This window comes from Colossoma macropomum, unplaced genomic scaffold (genome assembly GCF_904425465.1).
Source record: "Colossoma macropomum unplaced genomic scaffold, Colossoma_macropomum, whole genome shotgun sequence".
In the NCBI taxonomy this organism is placed as follows: domain Eukaryota; kingdom Metazoa; phylum Chordata; class Actinopteri; order Characiformes; family Serrasalmidae; genus Colossoma; species Colossoma macropomum.
In genome coordinates, this window is record NW_023494804.1 from 25,664,812 (window position 1) to 25,680,087 (window position 15,276).

General features: G+C 40.7%; 1 protein-coding gene across 3 annotated transcripts in view; it reads left to right on the plus strand.

Moving 5' to 3' along the window:
• Nucleotides 1-13,407: 13,407 nt before the first annotated feature.
• The window catches only part of psd3l (pleckstrin and Sec7 domain containing 3, like), a 164,653-nt gene continuing 162,784 nt past the window's right edge, over nucleotides 13,408-15,276 (plus strand). The window contains exon 1 of one of the 3 annotated variants that reach the window (XM_036595147.1): nucleotides 13,408-13,528. Coding sequence is in view for 2 of the 3 variants with exons in the window: in XM_036595146.1 (XP_036451039.1) it covers nucleotides 13,928-13,945 (18 nt within the window). In the remaining variant the exon portion in view is untranslated. Of the gene's footprint in view, nucleotides 13,529-13,649; nucleotides 13,946-15,276 lie in introns of those variants that run through there. The other 2 variants (XM_036595146.1, XM_036595145.1) reach the window with 2 other exon arrangements.

Here is a 15,276-nt window from a genome sequence, read left to right on the forward strand (position 1 = left end):
TATTTCATTGAAGCAACATTTTCACGGCTGTTTCAGGCTGCTCTGCCCTCTTCTCATTCTCTAACAGCCTACTTTGCCAAGCAGTAACAAGTGCTGGTCATTTCTGGACTCCATATTGAAGTGTTTTAGCTGGGAGGAGTGGACTGTAAACGCGTGGGAATTACTGAATGACAAGAAACAGAACAGAGCGCCGCATTGTTATTTCTCACCCGTTTTCAGACAAGCCCCGCCTTCCTGGTCTACGATTGGCTCATCATTTTGAATATCGGCGGTCTGCTTGGCCCTGTGAACTACTAGTAAATCTCAGCGCGGGAGGTGAGCTCCTACTAGCCAATCAGAGCGCAGGGAGGCGGGGCTTGTCCGAATACGGGTGCATAGTGTGGGGAAACTAACCGGCTTCATTAGAAATGACTGAGCGCACAGCAACAAACAGAACGGAATGGCGGGATTTATATCGTCAATCACAGACGTAAGTAGAAGTCCGTTCATTTGGTTAAACCGGAGATGGGTAGAGCGGTCTAAACTGAAGTGTTTCCACTTAAGTGAAATGCTGACTCAAGTGGAAGTTGAAGTAGCCTAGCAGAAAGCAGCTTGAGTACTGAGTTCCCCATAGAGCTGTAGGGGCGCTTTTAAGAACATTCAGCATCCATCCAGCTATGCAGGTTGTGCCAGAGTACATGGAGCTGTGTACATGGAAACCAGCTGCTAAGTACCTCTGTTTTTCCTTCTTTTCACTGAATGAGATTGTACTAGTTTTTTTTTCCTTAGGTTTCAAAAAAGAAAGTTTGACTGAACAGGTGCAACAGAGCATGTTGTGGCTTCGTCTGTAGTTTGCAGTGTAACATTTTGTCCTTCAGCTAATACAGACTTTATACAGCCTGAATCAGTTACTAATCAAAATGTCTTTATTGCACCTCAGGATCAGCTCAGATAACAGGTTGAAGCTTCATGCAGTGCTTAAAAGGAAAACATATTAATGCAACCACTTTTTAATGCTGCCACTTGGTTTGCTTTACTGAAAATGGTGGAGCCAAACGTTTATTACACTTCTATACCATATAAAGAATCAGTTTGCACTGCAGTCTGTGTAATTAGAAATAATAGGCCTTAAGGTGTAATAAGGGTTCATTTATAGATGATTAATATAAGTAGGCATGATGCTGGTGGCCACCCAACTTAACAGTTTCTTAAAAATCCAAATAACTCACTCAATTTTGTATAATTGTATTATTCAGTGGAGATTCGGGGATTTAACTGAGTGAGCTGCATGTATATATACCCATCAGCTGCTGACAGCCAGAGTTGGCTGACTTTGTGGACTTGGCTGACTTTGTCCTCAATAAAGAGAGTTTTGTCTCACGCAGAAATTCCTCCCTGTTTTGACGAGGCCACAAGCTGTGGGCCACATTAGGGAAACACTTCCTACTCTGTCTTTTTCATCTCCTTGGTAAATGTTTGTTTTGGTGCCCACTCACTGCCCCAACAGGCCCGTGACTTTATCAGCGGGATACCACCAGCATTGACGCTTCAGGCTCCACGCTCTACTCAGTGTCTGAAAGGTCTTTTCTGTTTCAGCGTCAAGTTCAGGAACTATTTACGGCATGAAAAACAATTTAGAGCTTGAAAAGTGTCTTTAGTACCTGCTTTAGTGTGGCACTGTGAACAGTGAATATACCCTTTACTATGAGGGTGATGTGAGGGGCTTTTTGATCAAATAAAAGGGTGGTGGGCTCTAAACTGCTAGCCCAGCTGTTTTCCCTTGCCGTCTCATGGTTGTCCGGCCCACCTCGGTAGTCTGCCAATACAATGCTTTCATTGCAAATGAAACCATCAGCGCTGCACTTTTCACTGGCCTCCAGTGCTGAAGGAGGGAGTGTACGAGACTGACGCTGCCCAAAAAGCAAGGGTTCCCTTGGAGCCCCTCAAATGACATCATTTCCTCTGTGTTTGGTTTCAATAACAGGGGCCCCGTGTGAGTTGACATTAGGAGTCCTCACACACGCCCTGTAAACGGGCGGCGATACAGCGTGTTTACAGGCCTGCCTGACTTTGGGAAACAGTTTCAGCTTTTCAGCTTCATGCCGTTGTTCTGACTCAGTAAACTTGTGATAGAGAAACAGCTAGAACAGCTAGTCTCTCTCTCTCAGAAAAACAAAACAGATGTGTTTCAGTACCTCAAGGAAGATATTTCATTATAGAGGTAAATTATGTATGATAAGACTTTCTGAGCACATTGTACTGTACTGTGCAACAGACCACCCTTCATTTATTTAATTTACAGTCAAAACAGCCATTAAGTACAAGTACTATTTCAGGGGATATTTCTGAGAAGTTTAGATATAAGATAATCCACTTGCATGAGAAAGAGGAAAGTCAAAGGGAAATAAGTTTCCAAAACTGTTTCCAAGACCACCAAAACTGTCCCCATCAGATAAACAGCACTGAAAGCTTTCATCTTTGAGAGAGAGGAGAAAATCAAGCTCCACTCTTACTGCAGATCTGACAGAATCCACAGGTCTTTCGGTCCATCCTTCCACTGTGAGATGACAACTCAAACGCTGAGTCTGAAAGGATGTGCAGCTGTCCAGAAGCGCTTACTGAGAAAATATGCACTAGAAGACCAAAACTGGACGTCTGAGATGTGGAGCAAGATGAGTCTAAATTTGCAAAAAATGCAACCAACCTCTAAGACTGAAATGGACGCATGGAAAAATATCTCTGCAGATTTCTTTGCTAAACAGAAAGCCTCCTGAAAAGAATGGAATCTGTAATGATAAACAAATGACATTAAGTTGTTTAAGCTTCTTTGTAATTTTCTGTTAAATACAGATTTCTGTTTTTTGTTTTTTCTTGACGCTAAAAAGTGAAACCCCTTAAAATCTCAGGCTTATTACATACTAAGGCTTATTATTCAGTGACAACAGGGACTTCAATGCAAACTGACTGAACTATTCTTAGGTTATAGAGGTGTGTAATAAAACTTGGGGCCTGTTGGTGGGTCCTGGCCATTTAAGGGGTTAATGCCTGTTTTGACTGGACATTAAATAAATGAAAGATTGGTCTCTGACCTGTGTACAGAAATGTAGATGTCATCAATACTTAAAGAACCCTGACCAACTGCGTGTTTCAGTAGAAAGAGGGCATAATTGGCCCTAATTGATCTACCATGTTTTTGTAGTTACTGTTGGGTAAGACATACAGAAAACTAATCTGTGCACTACAGTTTCAAAATAGGTTGAATGGGATTCAGCCAATGTTCTGGAAGGCTTGTCCAAATTCACAACAGTAGCTAGAAAAGGATATCTTTGTGGGCAGAGAGTTAAAGGACAACTGAATATGTGAAATACTCAATTTAAATAAAATCACTGTATTCGTGGCATCTTTTAATGGGCCCATATTTTAGTTTCCCCTGAAGTTATGGCATTTCTGTGGGTTTACGTACCAAAACTAGTAATAATTGAGATTTCCAATCTTTCCTTTTTCCTTACAATTAAACAGGCTGTTTTTACTGTGCCTTTAAGACTGATATATGTACTTGATCTCTGTTCTGATTGGCTGCCCTGCATTGTGCATCATTCAGAAAGCCGTCTGAGCAGGCTGAAACACTCCTTATAACCTCAGCATGAATGGGTGGAGCTAAACTGCTGTAGCCTGAATAGGTGAATATACACCGATCAGGCATAACATTATGACCACCTCCTTGTTTCTACGCTCATTGTCCATTTTATCAGCTCCACTTACTATATCGGTGCACTTTGTAGTTCTTCAATTACAGACTGTAGTCCATCTGTTTCTCTGCATACTTTGTTAGCCCCCTTTTACCCTGTTCTTCAGTGGTCAGGACCCCCATGGACCTTAACAGAGCAGGTACTGTTTGGGTGGTGGATCATTCTCAGCACTGCAGTAACACTGACGTGGTGGTGGTGTGTTAGTGTGTGTTGTGCTGGTCTGAGTGGATCAGGCACAGCAGTGCTGCTGGAGTTTTTAAACACCTCAGTGTCACTGCTGAACTGAGAACAGTCCACCAACCCAAAATATCCAGCCAACAGGGCCTGTGGGCAGCGTCCTGTGACCACTGATGAAGGACTAGAGAATGACCAACACAAACTATGCAGCAGCAGATGAGCTATCTTCTCTGACTTTACATCTACAAGGTGGACTAACAAGGTAGGAGTGTCTAATAGAGTGGACAGTGAGTGGACACAGTGTTTAAAAACTCCAGCAGTACTGCTGTGTCTGATCCACTTGTACCAGCACAACACACACTAACACACCACCACCACGTCAGTGTTACTGCAGTGCTGAGAATGATCCACCACCCAAACAGTACCTGCTCTGTTAAGGTCCATGGGGGTCCTGACCACTGAAGAACAGGGTAAAAGGGGGCTAACAAAGTATGCAGAGAAACAGATGGACTACAGTCTGTAATTGTAGAACTACCAAGTTCACCTATATAGTAAGTGGGGCTGATAAAATGGACAGTGAACATAGAAACAAGGTCATATTGTCATGCCTGATCGGTGTATGTAAATATGCTGTTTTTTGTGAAATCAGCACTGGTGTACTTTATTTAGGTAGTAGAGATTTGCCATGGCCTTGCTGTCACCATCAACACTTTTCTTTAATCTGATCTCACACATTGGACAGCACAACTTCAACACCACAATCATGACAGTCTGCCCTCTCTGAGTGTTGTGCATGATCTCAGTCTCTGCCCTTACATATTATGTGGTCATGACTACTGCATTAGACTCTATTCACCTCAATACAGATATTAAGTATGTTGAAGTACTTGCCTCCAGATATGGTGGAGCAGCTGGACTGGCCTGGCCCAGAGCCATACATGTTAATGATGATTCACTTAGCTGTGCTCTCAGTGGCTTTAAGTGGAATTGTGGGTCCACAGAGGTGTAACTTCCACAGCTCAGCTGAAAATAGTAGCTGTCACTGATAATATTTTACCTTGCAAATGTTGTTCTATATAGTACCATGAACAGTCAAAGAACCAGAGAGTGTACAGTACTGTGCGAAAGTCAGAGACCACACTTTATTTATTTAATCTCCAGTCAAAATGTCAATTTAAGTACAAGTTATTCATTTTTCAGGAGATGTTTCTGAGGAGATTATGTATAAAATGATTCACTTGCAGAGGGAGAAAATCAAAGAAAGTAAGTGAAAAAAAACAAGAGTTTCCAAAACTGAATTAAAAAAATATTAAAAGATACAGAGAAAATGGTAGACCATCAAATCTCTTCCCATCACATGAACTGTACATATTTGAGAGATGAAATCAGTTGATTGAGAGAAAATCAATCAGATCAGAAAAAATCTGCAGGTGTTTCTGTCCGTCCTAGAGAAGACAACTCAGCACTATCAGTCTGAAAGGAGGCGTAGCTATCCAGAAGCCCTTACTGAGAAAAGATGAAAATTCGCAAATCAAACAAAGAAGCTGTTGGTGTTCTTAGAACAATGGACTGACCATCCCAGAGTCCAGACCTCAACATCATTGGAATGCATTTGAGATTACGTGGATCATTAGAAGCAGTAAACACAACCAACTTCTTAGACTGAACTTTGGAGGCGTGAAAAATGTCCCTGCAGATTTCTTTAAATAACTCAAAGCAAACTTAAAGCAAAGAATGGGCGCTGTAATAAAGTATAGACACACTAAATACGGAAAAGAATGACAATATATTTAGTTGTGGCTTCTGTGTGAAGACGAAAGCTTTAAATGCCAGTTATGAGTAATATTCACTGTGCTTTGAGTGTCCCCAAAGTGAACTTTTCGAGCTGTTGTCTGAACTTCAGCTTGTGAAAACACAGCTTATATACTCCAGAATCAAATACCCCTCACTTGCTTTCACTTTTGGCAGTTGCTTTAACAAACGAGTCTCTAAAAAAGTGGACATCAGTGAAAGGAAATCGCACTGTGATCTTCTCAAAGACTGTGGCTTCAGCACCTGACCAGATGCTGCCCCATCTGAAATGATTATGTGATATGTTGTGCTTTAGTAGACCACTTCGATTATGGAAATGCAGGAATGATAACGTGTAATGAGGTAAGCTTTTGCATCATTTTACCTGTACAATCTGTAACAGTCAGTCAGAATGTGCTTTTGGTGAACTTTTTGGTAAACTATCATCATTGTTGGACTAAAACGTGTCCAAAAGAGTTATTTTCAGGGGAAGTGAAAAAAATTATTTCCTTTTTTAATCCTTGTTTTTTAGATTTCAAGGATTCTGTATTTAAAATTGCACTTCTTCAGAGAGCAAACATTAATGTAACATGGCAAATTCTAATGTACGATTATCATTTATTTGCTGAATTTAACATATTAAAAAACATAAGACATGAAATGTGGTGTGTATATAAGTTTGGACACTCAGTTGTTGTGTTTTTTAGTGTGTCAGAGTTTAGGCCTTAATCCAAGTCAAGTGTAGACAATTCCAGAGTGAAATAAATTCTGTGAGCCTTCAAAACTTCTCAATGTCTTGTGTTTACACTGAACATCCATGAGCTTACCGAGCAGCTGACTGAGGATCTGAAACTAAACATGATTGCAAACTCTTACAAAGCAAGAGGAGGCAACAAATAGAGATCTAAATATCTAAACAGATATCTAAAGACATAACAAAATATATCTCTAAATAAATAAATATCTGTTTTTTTTAATATCTAAAAGATAACACATAAACTGTTGAAATCAAGATGAGATTTGGAAGACTCACGGAATTCTGTGATAGAACTTCTCATAGACTGGTCTGGTGTGCAAAGCAAAACCCCCACATCACTGCCAAGGATCTACAGGAAGATGTGGCTGGAACTGGAATAGTGATGCAATGTTGTTGGACAAACATCATCTACGTGAAAGAGTTCTGGGTGAGAAAAAATGTACAAATGCAATTGAACAAAATCTCTACAGACCAAACAATAAAGAATACAGTTTTTAACATTATCCAAATAAAATTGTAAAGAAGGCCAAACTTGTGCAACTGGTGCAAGTTGATTTTTCCAAAAGTAACCACTACAGTCCATAAACTGCAGTAACAGCCTGTTTTGAATTAATTGGTTTTGTGATGTCATGAAAACGAGCGTATTTCTGCCTTTTTAGCCTGTAACAGTCAGGCTGAAGTTATAAGGAGTGTTTCAGTCTGGAGTGCTGTTTGAATGAGGCAAAAAAAACAACATGGCCAATCAGAGCAGAAGTCATTTACATATCGCTGATGTCGGAAGAAAACCTCATACCTCCAAAATGAGAACTTTACAGGAAAAGGAAAAAACCTACTTTACTTTTAATGGAAGTCAATGGAACCAGACTTTTTTCCAAGTCATTTGGGTCATTTCTTTTAGTCCATACCTTATGAACTTTATATGGAACGTAAAAGGCAACAGGCATTTTCAAATTATCTCAGAAACTGAAAAACATCAAAAATGGAGATTAGGTTTTCTTCCAAAAACAGGGATATATCAATATTAAGGCACAGTAACAAAAACAGCCTGTTTAATTCTAAGGAGTAAAGAGAGGTTAGAAAATGGTCATGTAATTTTTTTTTTTCGTGCATAAAACAACACAAACCTACTGAGTAGACTTCAGGCAAAAAAAGAGAAAAAATGTAGGATATGGGCCCTTTAACCCTTTAAAATACCCAGGCTTATTACATACGAAGGCTTATGATTCAGTAACTACAGGGACTTTAATGCAAACTGGCTGAGCTATTCTTAGGTTATAAAAGTGTGTAGTAAAACTTTGGGCCTGCCGGTGGCCCTGGCTAAGTGGTTAATACAAAAAGATTTTGCTCCACTTGTTATAGCATTTTCAAAAGATGTAAAAAGAGGTGAAAAATGTAAAATATTAAAGTTAACAAGAGCAACAATATATTTTCCACTTTGCTAAATGAATCTTTCTTTGGTCAGGTCTTTCTCCATTGTTCATTACCATACTTTTCTCATTTTATCTAGCCGTCCTCATTTGCTACTCTAATTCACAGACGCAGTTATGCAAATGACCTTCCCTGCTGACTTGTCTTTTTCAAAGCTACGGTAAATTAGTCCATGTAGAGAGTGTAAAGTAGATGTTTCACTGTGTTCCTCTGCTGATTATGGATGATAACACCAACGTGGAGTTCAGTTTTGAACTTAGAATGGACTTTGATAATAATTTCCTTTTGCTTAGACTCAGAAAACAGAAGCCAATGGGCAGGGAAAAGTGTGTTTTCTGTTCTTCTGCTAAGTACAAGGGACTGTATGCTGAAGATTTTGCAGATAGAGATTAAGTTGAAAAGTTTGGCTGTATAATAATGTGGCAGTGTTCTCACCTGTGTGGCCTGTGTGTGTCTTTGTGCCTTCAGGCTAGCAGTGACCTAGGTTAGCCAGGGGAACCTGTGCTTCTCTCAGCTGCTCGGTGTCCCTACCCCCTTTTGTAGTGCCAAGAGACTACCCTCCCATAGAGGAAATGGGAGATCATCATCAGGTCAAGACTTCCTTCCTTTTCATCCGACTGCAGTCACCCTCCAGGGTCTGTCAGCATCAGCCTCCTGCTGGCTCTCTTCGCTCAGTCACTTTGGAGGAAGGATCTTCTGCCTTAGCAGTTATAGACAGAGCACAGATTCCACCCAGGGACCCAGAGAGCCTTTGCAAGGAGGGAAGCAGGGAGGACGAAGGTGGAGCTGTCCAGAAGGACACCTTAGAGGACACCTTGGAGAACACCTTATCATCAGATGATTTACTGACTGTGGAGAATACAACTGACAGTATACCAGATGAAGCATCTTCATCAGGAACGGATACAGGTACAAGGGATTACACTGCTGCTCAAGGAGGGATTGCAGAAGAGAGCTCTTCATCAGACGCACTGAGGATACCCATACAGAAAAGTAATATATAGAAGATATACTACAATATAATGTCGCTGTCATATCAAAACGTTTTTTTATTTAAGATTTTTTTTTTCATTTCACTTCCAGTTGTTCTTTACACTGTGTGAATACGTCGTGATGAATGCACCAATAGATTTGGTCCAAAATTACTTCTTTACAAAGGTTTTTCAGTCTGTAAAGTTTCCATTTTAGAGATACGAGGTTTTGTCATGACAGCGCCAATTTACTGTTTATAAGGGATGGGTAATATGACAATATTTACCATTGTCCTTAAAAATTTCGTCACATTTCATCAAAGTATGCTTTTCTGAGCATATTGTGGATATAATTAGTATGTAAATAACTCTGGCCAGCTGCACATTTCTTTACAAAGAGAGCATCATTAGACCTGTGTATTTGGATTTAATGCAGTGCAACATGTGAAAAGTTCAACAACAAATATCATCTTCATAATATTATTGTAAGCTTTTTAATATGGCACTGCTAGTTCTTTTTTCCAACTTATCAAACATCAAAAACTAAATATTCTGATAAATAATGTATCAGGAAAACATCTTTGAGTGTTGTGATTTTATATTTTTGCCATACTGCTCCCCCATAGTTTATATTATGGAATATACTGATAGAATATATTACATTTTCCTAGGGGTAGACATCAGGACAGCTAACCAGGAAACCATTCTAGAAGGAGAAATTCCACCATCAAGCTGTCCTTGTCCAACTGGAGATGTGTCTCTAACTGCAATAGACCACCATTCTAAGGAGTGCTTGGACCCCGACCTTGATAAATCATTGCTTGAGACAGAAAACTCTTGGGAAGGCTTAGAATCCCCCATTTGGATCTTGCGTCAGGACACTGCAGAGACCATGAGCGAGGCAATTCCATCTCCTCCTGCGGGGAGCTCTTCTCCACCGATTTATCCCAAAACGTCTTCAGTGCCAAGAGTGAGCTTCCTCTATCCAGCGGCAGCATCTGACTCTCCGAATAAGACTCCAGGGGTCAAGCCTAAATTGAGCCCGAAGCCCAGTGTGGTTCCTCCAACCTCTGCACCGCCTTCCAGAGCACATCGCTCGTCAACCACCAGCTGGGTGCACAGTGCCAAGCAGAAAGAGGAGGCTGGTGCGCTAAGTAGAGCACAGACGCCAGCGAGCAAGAACCCAGAAAGGACGAGCTTTGTGTCAGCCGTCATCGAGAGGACCTCAAAGCTCTATGGAGACGCCTACAAACCCACAGTCGGCCGGAGTTCTTCCAGTGTGACACCTGCCAGTGAGGCATGTGCTAAAAGTGAACCTCAGCCTGAAGTGGATGGTGGAGCTCCAGCAGTGACTGCACTGAGTGAAAATACAGTAGCTACAGCCTCTCAACATACTGAGAGCAGAGACGTGCCATCAGCCATGATGAAGCCTGAGGCACCAGAGAAGGTAAGACTGACATATATTTCTGCAATGTACACCTTTAAAAAAAGGGGGGTTCTTCAGTAAAGGCTATGGTTGCATATAGAACCATGACAATTCATAGAATCATTGAAATGCTTAATTGGATCTTTGCATGGACTGAATACCTGTTGTTCTTTGAAAAAATGGTTCTTCAGAAAGGGTTCCACTACTCTTACAAGGCAGAGAACCTTATTCAGTACTATATGGAACACCTTTAAATGTTCTTTAAATGTCCTTTAAATGCTGATAAAATGCCTGACTATGTTCATTGTTGTATTTTGGTACTGTTTCTACTCTGAAAAAATAATGTATTGAATTTACTAGATTTGCATTCTTTTCCACATAAATAAAATAGATTAAAATAGATTACACAGTTGCGTCAGTTGCTTTAGGCTTACTTACTTTCGGCAATAATTATTATGATATACAGTCGTCTGCAAAAGTTTGGGCACCCCTGGTCAAATGACATATTTTGTTTTTCTAAGTGAAAATAAGTTAAATCATCCTCTACAGAGAATAGTCTTAAATATGACGTTTTTCTGCACATTTTAGTGCACAATTTCTATGTATTTGCTTAATTTAGCATATTGGATAAAAGTGCCATAACTTCTGTATAGGCAATGTTTTATGTTTTATTTTTTCCCCAAAATGTTAAATTCAGCAAATAAACAATAATTGTGTATTAAAATGTGAAGAGGATGTGTTGACTTATTATTGTGTTTTAGACTCACATGTCATTTAAACAGCGGTGCCCAAACATTTGCATATGACTGTATTAAAATGGAAATGAAACACAGATTTGAATCCAGCAAAATGCATTTGTTTTCCCATGTTGTGAATCTGCGCTTTTCATGTCTGTCTAAAATCACAGTGCAAAATACTGATTGATATATAAATGTGCCAAGTTCGAGTCTAAGTCTTTAATGTACTTTAAATGTAAACTTCAAATACTCAGGCTCCCTTCTCAACATGCTTCCTTCTGGATTTGTTTGACCATGCTAAGTAACTTTCGTAATGATTATGAAAGATCATATTCATCATAAATCAAGGTTTTAGAAGCTTAAGGTGGTCTCAGGGAGACTCTGTAAAGAGTCTGTGGGATTTGACCACTCAGGGGTGGATAATGTTTGGTGGCTACCCACCCAGATGGACCGATTACAGCTGGGTATCCAAGATTAATCTCTGTCATTCCTGCCATTAAATGGGCCAGAAAGAATTTTCATCTTCCTCCTGTGCTCTCGCCATTTTCCATTTTCCCATTACAGTTTCTTGTTTTGATAGGAATCGTCTCGATTAGAAGCTCATCTCCTGTTAGAACATGCCCGTTTGTTTTGTTTCTTTTGTTGAGACGTGCCAAAATCCAAAATGTTGCATATGCCTCAGTAACGCCTACATGATGTCTGGCGGGCTGGTTTTGGTAAATGTAGTAAAGGTTCACAAAATGGAAGTGTTTTCCTCTCCATCTGTATATAATTTTATTTACACCTCATTCTGTCTAACAGAGGGGCCAGTGTTAAGTGAAACTACAGGGTTGGACCACCCCCTAGTGTTACACTGTCAAATATGAGTCCCTTATCTGGACTCCTTTAGGCCCCCTGTTTGTAGTTAACAAACTATTTTTATTTTTGAGTCCATACTTTAACGAAATAATTTATTCACAGTGGTGTGGCTCTCTACACATTTGCATGAAAACACTGAACAGACCACACAAACAATCAATAAACTGACCAGAGCCCAGATTTTATTTACCAGAACTACAGGCCATATAGTAGCCTGCAGTGATAGAGGTTAAAGGGGAATTCCATTTTTTTTATTTGTACCAGTTCAATGGTTGAGACATAAACAAATTCATACAGTGTTTTGATTTGATTCAAATTGTTAATTGCAGAGAAACTTACAGACTCTGATTTCTTTACAGTGATGATAGGAAATATAACCTGCATTTTTGCTACCCAAACGTAAACTACTGAGTCTTCTGAGTTTTTATAGGTAACACTGATATGGTAAATTATTGGTCAAAAAGATTATTAGGTCAAAAAGAAAGTTTTTTTTGGGTCCCATTTTGCCTTATAACGCCTTGCATGTACATTCTGCCATAAACATGTTTTTAAAAAATACGGTTTATGTCACAACCCTATCTCTAAACCATTGTAATACTCAGTCCCAGGCATCAGACAACATATTTTTAACCAGAACATGTGATAACTTTCTGTAAGGTGGCTTTTATAGGCAATAAATGCTTCAGAAGCCTGGTTCCCTTCACCACCACTGTGAACAATTCTGACTCAAGCAGTTTCTCTGGAAGGGCAGATTTCACATCAAACCACTCTGAATCACTTTGTGTACATTTTAATGATTGATTCATGCTGACATTTTGGAAAATCTATGAATTGCCCTTTAACTGATTTTCTTGCACATTAGTTATTGTAACCTACTTACTAATAAGTAGCAGAATTTTTATGAATTTCTCTTTTTTCCTGTATAAAGTGTTAGCATTTATGCATAAATTGTCTACTAGACAGGCTCATTTTGTGCTTAAATTATTTAGTCTTTAAAGGTGCTGCTTGAAAGAATCAATAATACAACAGTGTCTAATTGAGAAGGCTGTAGCACAGTGGTCACCAGCCCTGGTCCTGGATCTACCACAACCACAGTCTGCCACACCTGTCCAGCTAATTTAACTTCTTCAGAGATCCTTGATTGGCTCATCAGACGCATTGGTGTTAGGTGGGTGTGTTAGATGGAGGTTGGAACTGATCTCTGTAGGACAGTTGATCTCCAGGACGAGGGTTGTTGACCACTGCTGTAGCATCTTTTCTAACAAGATAAGCTCCCTAACAATTGTAGGTGCCATTTATGTTGCTCGACCATGTTATAGCGGCCATCATTCCAGTTTATTTGAACGTCTTGCAACGACCACCATTCCAGTTCATTTCTAGAAGCTCCCTCTGGAAAGTCCATTCTTGATGGATATTGCAGTGGCGGACCGTTTTCTTGCTAAAGTTTGGTGTCCCCCCCTCTGGCGCCTACCATAATTCTGCTCAAAACTGGGACGCGCTGGAACGTACCAAGTGTCACTGAGACAGAGGGGAGGCCAACCGTACAGCTAAACACAAAGTGACGATAACTAGCGCTCGGGGCAAAGCGTGACAGATGAGCTCCAGCGGAGTCCAGCTCGCAACGACGTGTGCTGGATGAGCTCCGGCCGTTGTTGGTGAGTTCCGTTTTGCTAGAAAGAGCTAACTTCAGTGGGTTTATAGCGCCAGACTGTGCTAGTCAGGCTGGCCTTATGCGTTTTCACTTCTCTCACTCATATTTCTCTCCGCGCCGTGTGTCACGCCTTCAGTTCAAGGCGACCGTTCAGGTGCTCGGTTTGTTTCAACTACTCTCCAACTAAGGGGGCTAGTCTGTGTGCGTTATGACTGTCTGTCCGCTTATTGAGAAGGACTTTGGACTTTTTGCCACTCAGGAATATTGGATTTTCTTTGTGTTTCAGTAGTAATAGTTAGCTGGCTAACCTATTTAAGCTAGCAAGCTGGAGTAACGTTAACGTATTCGTACGAGGAGAGCCGTTGCCAGGAGCGCAGCTTTCATATGAAAACATACTTTGGATATGGAAGAGAGAGATGGGGTGAGAGACGCTTTCAACCTTCATTGTGGTCAGCGTGATGTTATTACTGTTTAATATGGTACTTGTGTGTTGGACGGAGCCTTAACGTTTAATTCAGCCAGTCCTGAGAGCAACTAGGTGCCTTTTCCCGGTTCGTGGAGACGGGTTAGCCAGTAACACTGTTTGCCAAGAACACGGAATGGTTTGCGGGCTATTCATAATAGAGACAAGCTAATCTCTATGGCTAAAGCTAACAGAAGGGTGTATGTGTGTGTGTGTGTGAGAGAGAGAGAGAGAGAGAGAGAGAGAGAGAGAGAGAGAGAGAGAGAGAGAGAGGTATAGCCAGTTATTTCAGCAAGTTTCAGCAAGGTTACACGTTGCAGATATCTGGATAGATAAAGTCCCATTTGAAGTTGTGTTCGAGTCTGTGTTTACATGTCCAAAATGCAGTTCATACACGGTTCCCCTAAGTTAGCTGTGCTGTGGCTGGGTAACCTTAGTTGAGATGCTGTCTTGCCAGCTTTTCCAGCTTTCCAAACGTTAGAGCCAGGAATGATGTGAGTTTTCCCTCCCGACCTGTCCTCCACACTGTTTTATGTTCGGGAATAAGCGAGATGTGCTGTCACTAGAACATCGTTTTTGTCCGTGGGTGTGGGGGTCTTGAGCACTACCCAGAAAACGGTCCGCCTTCTTTGTTTAGGACACTGATGCCGTGGTCACAGCTGAAATGGCATTGGGCTTTCAGTTTCTCTCTGTTCTGTAGGTAAACTGGGGCTGCAGACATTGCATACGGAACCCTAGGCCTGCATTTTTCATGCAGACAGTTGTATATCAGATGCTGCTTTGTGCGTATGAACGGCAATTTAGTTGTGCTTGGCTAAATCCCCTGGCACAGATTCAGGAACGGGGCTAGAGCCCACACTGTGTATTCCCTCAGCAAATGTTTCCACCTCAGGATTTTTTCCCCTTCTGCCTTAACCCCCCTCCATTTACAGTAAATACAGTCTTTCAGAGCTGCCCTTTGATTGAGCACTGGAAGAGTAGCTGACTGTTTCCTTTAAGAATAGTTAGACCTTCATTTAAGGATGCTTTGGGAAGTGTGAGGGGATTTCCAGTGAACTGAAAATTTCAAATCCTCATCAGATATCAAAATATATGCATTTTTTATTGTTGTTTTTTCTCAGTCAATCACAGATGGCTTTGTTCCCTGTAGAACACCAAAGGAGGGGGTACTCATTATGATGTCCAGAGAATTCAGCCCTAATTTACATATTCCTCAGCCCATAATGTCCAGGTCTGGAGCTTAGTTATGAGATATTTACATGCAAATACCCTCCCTATTTAACCCTAGT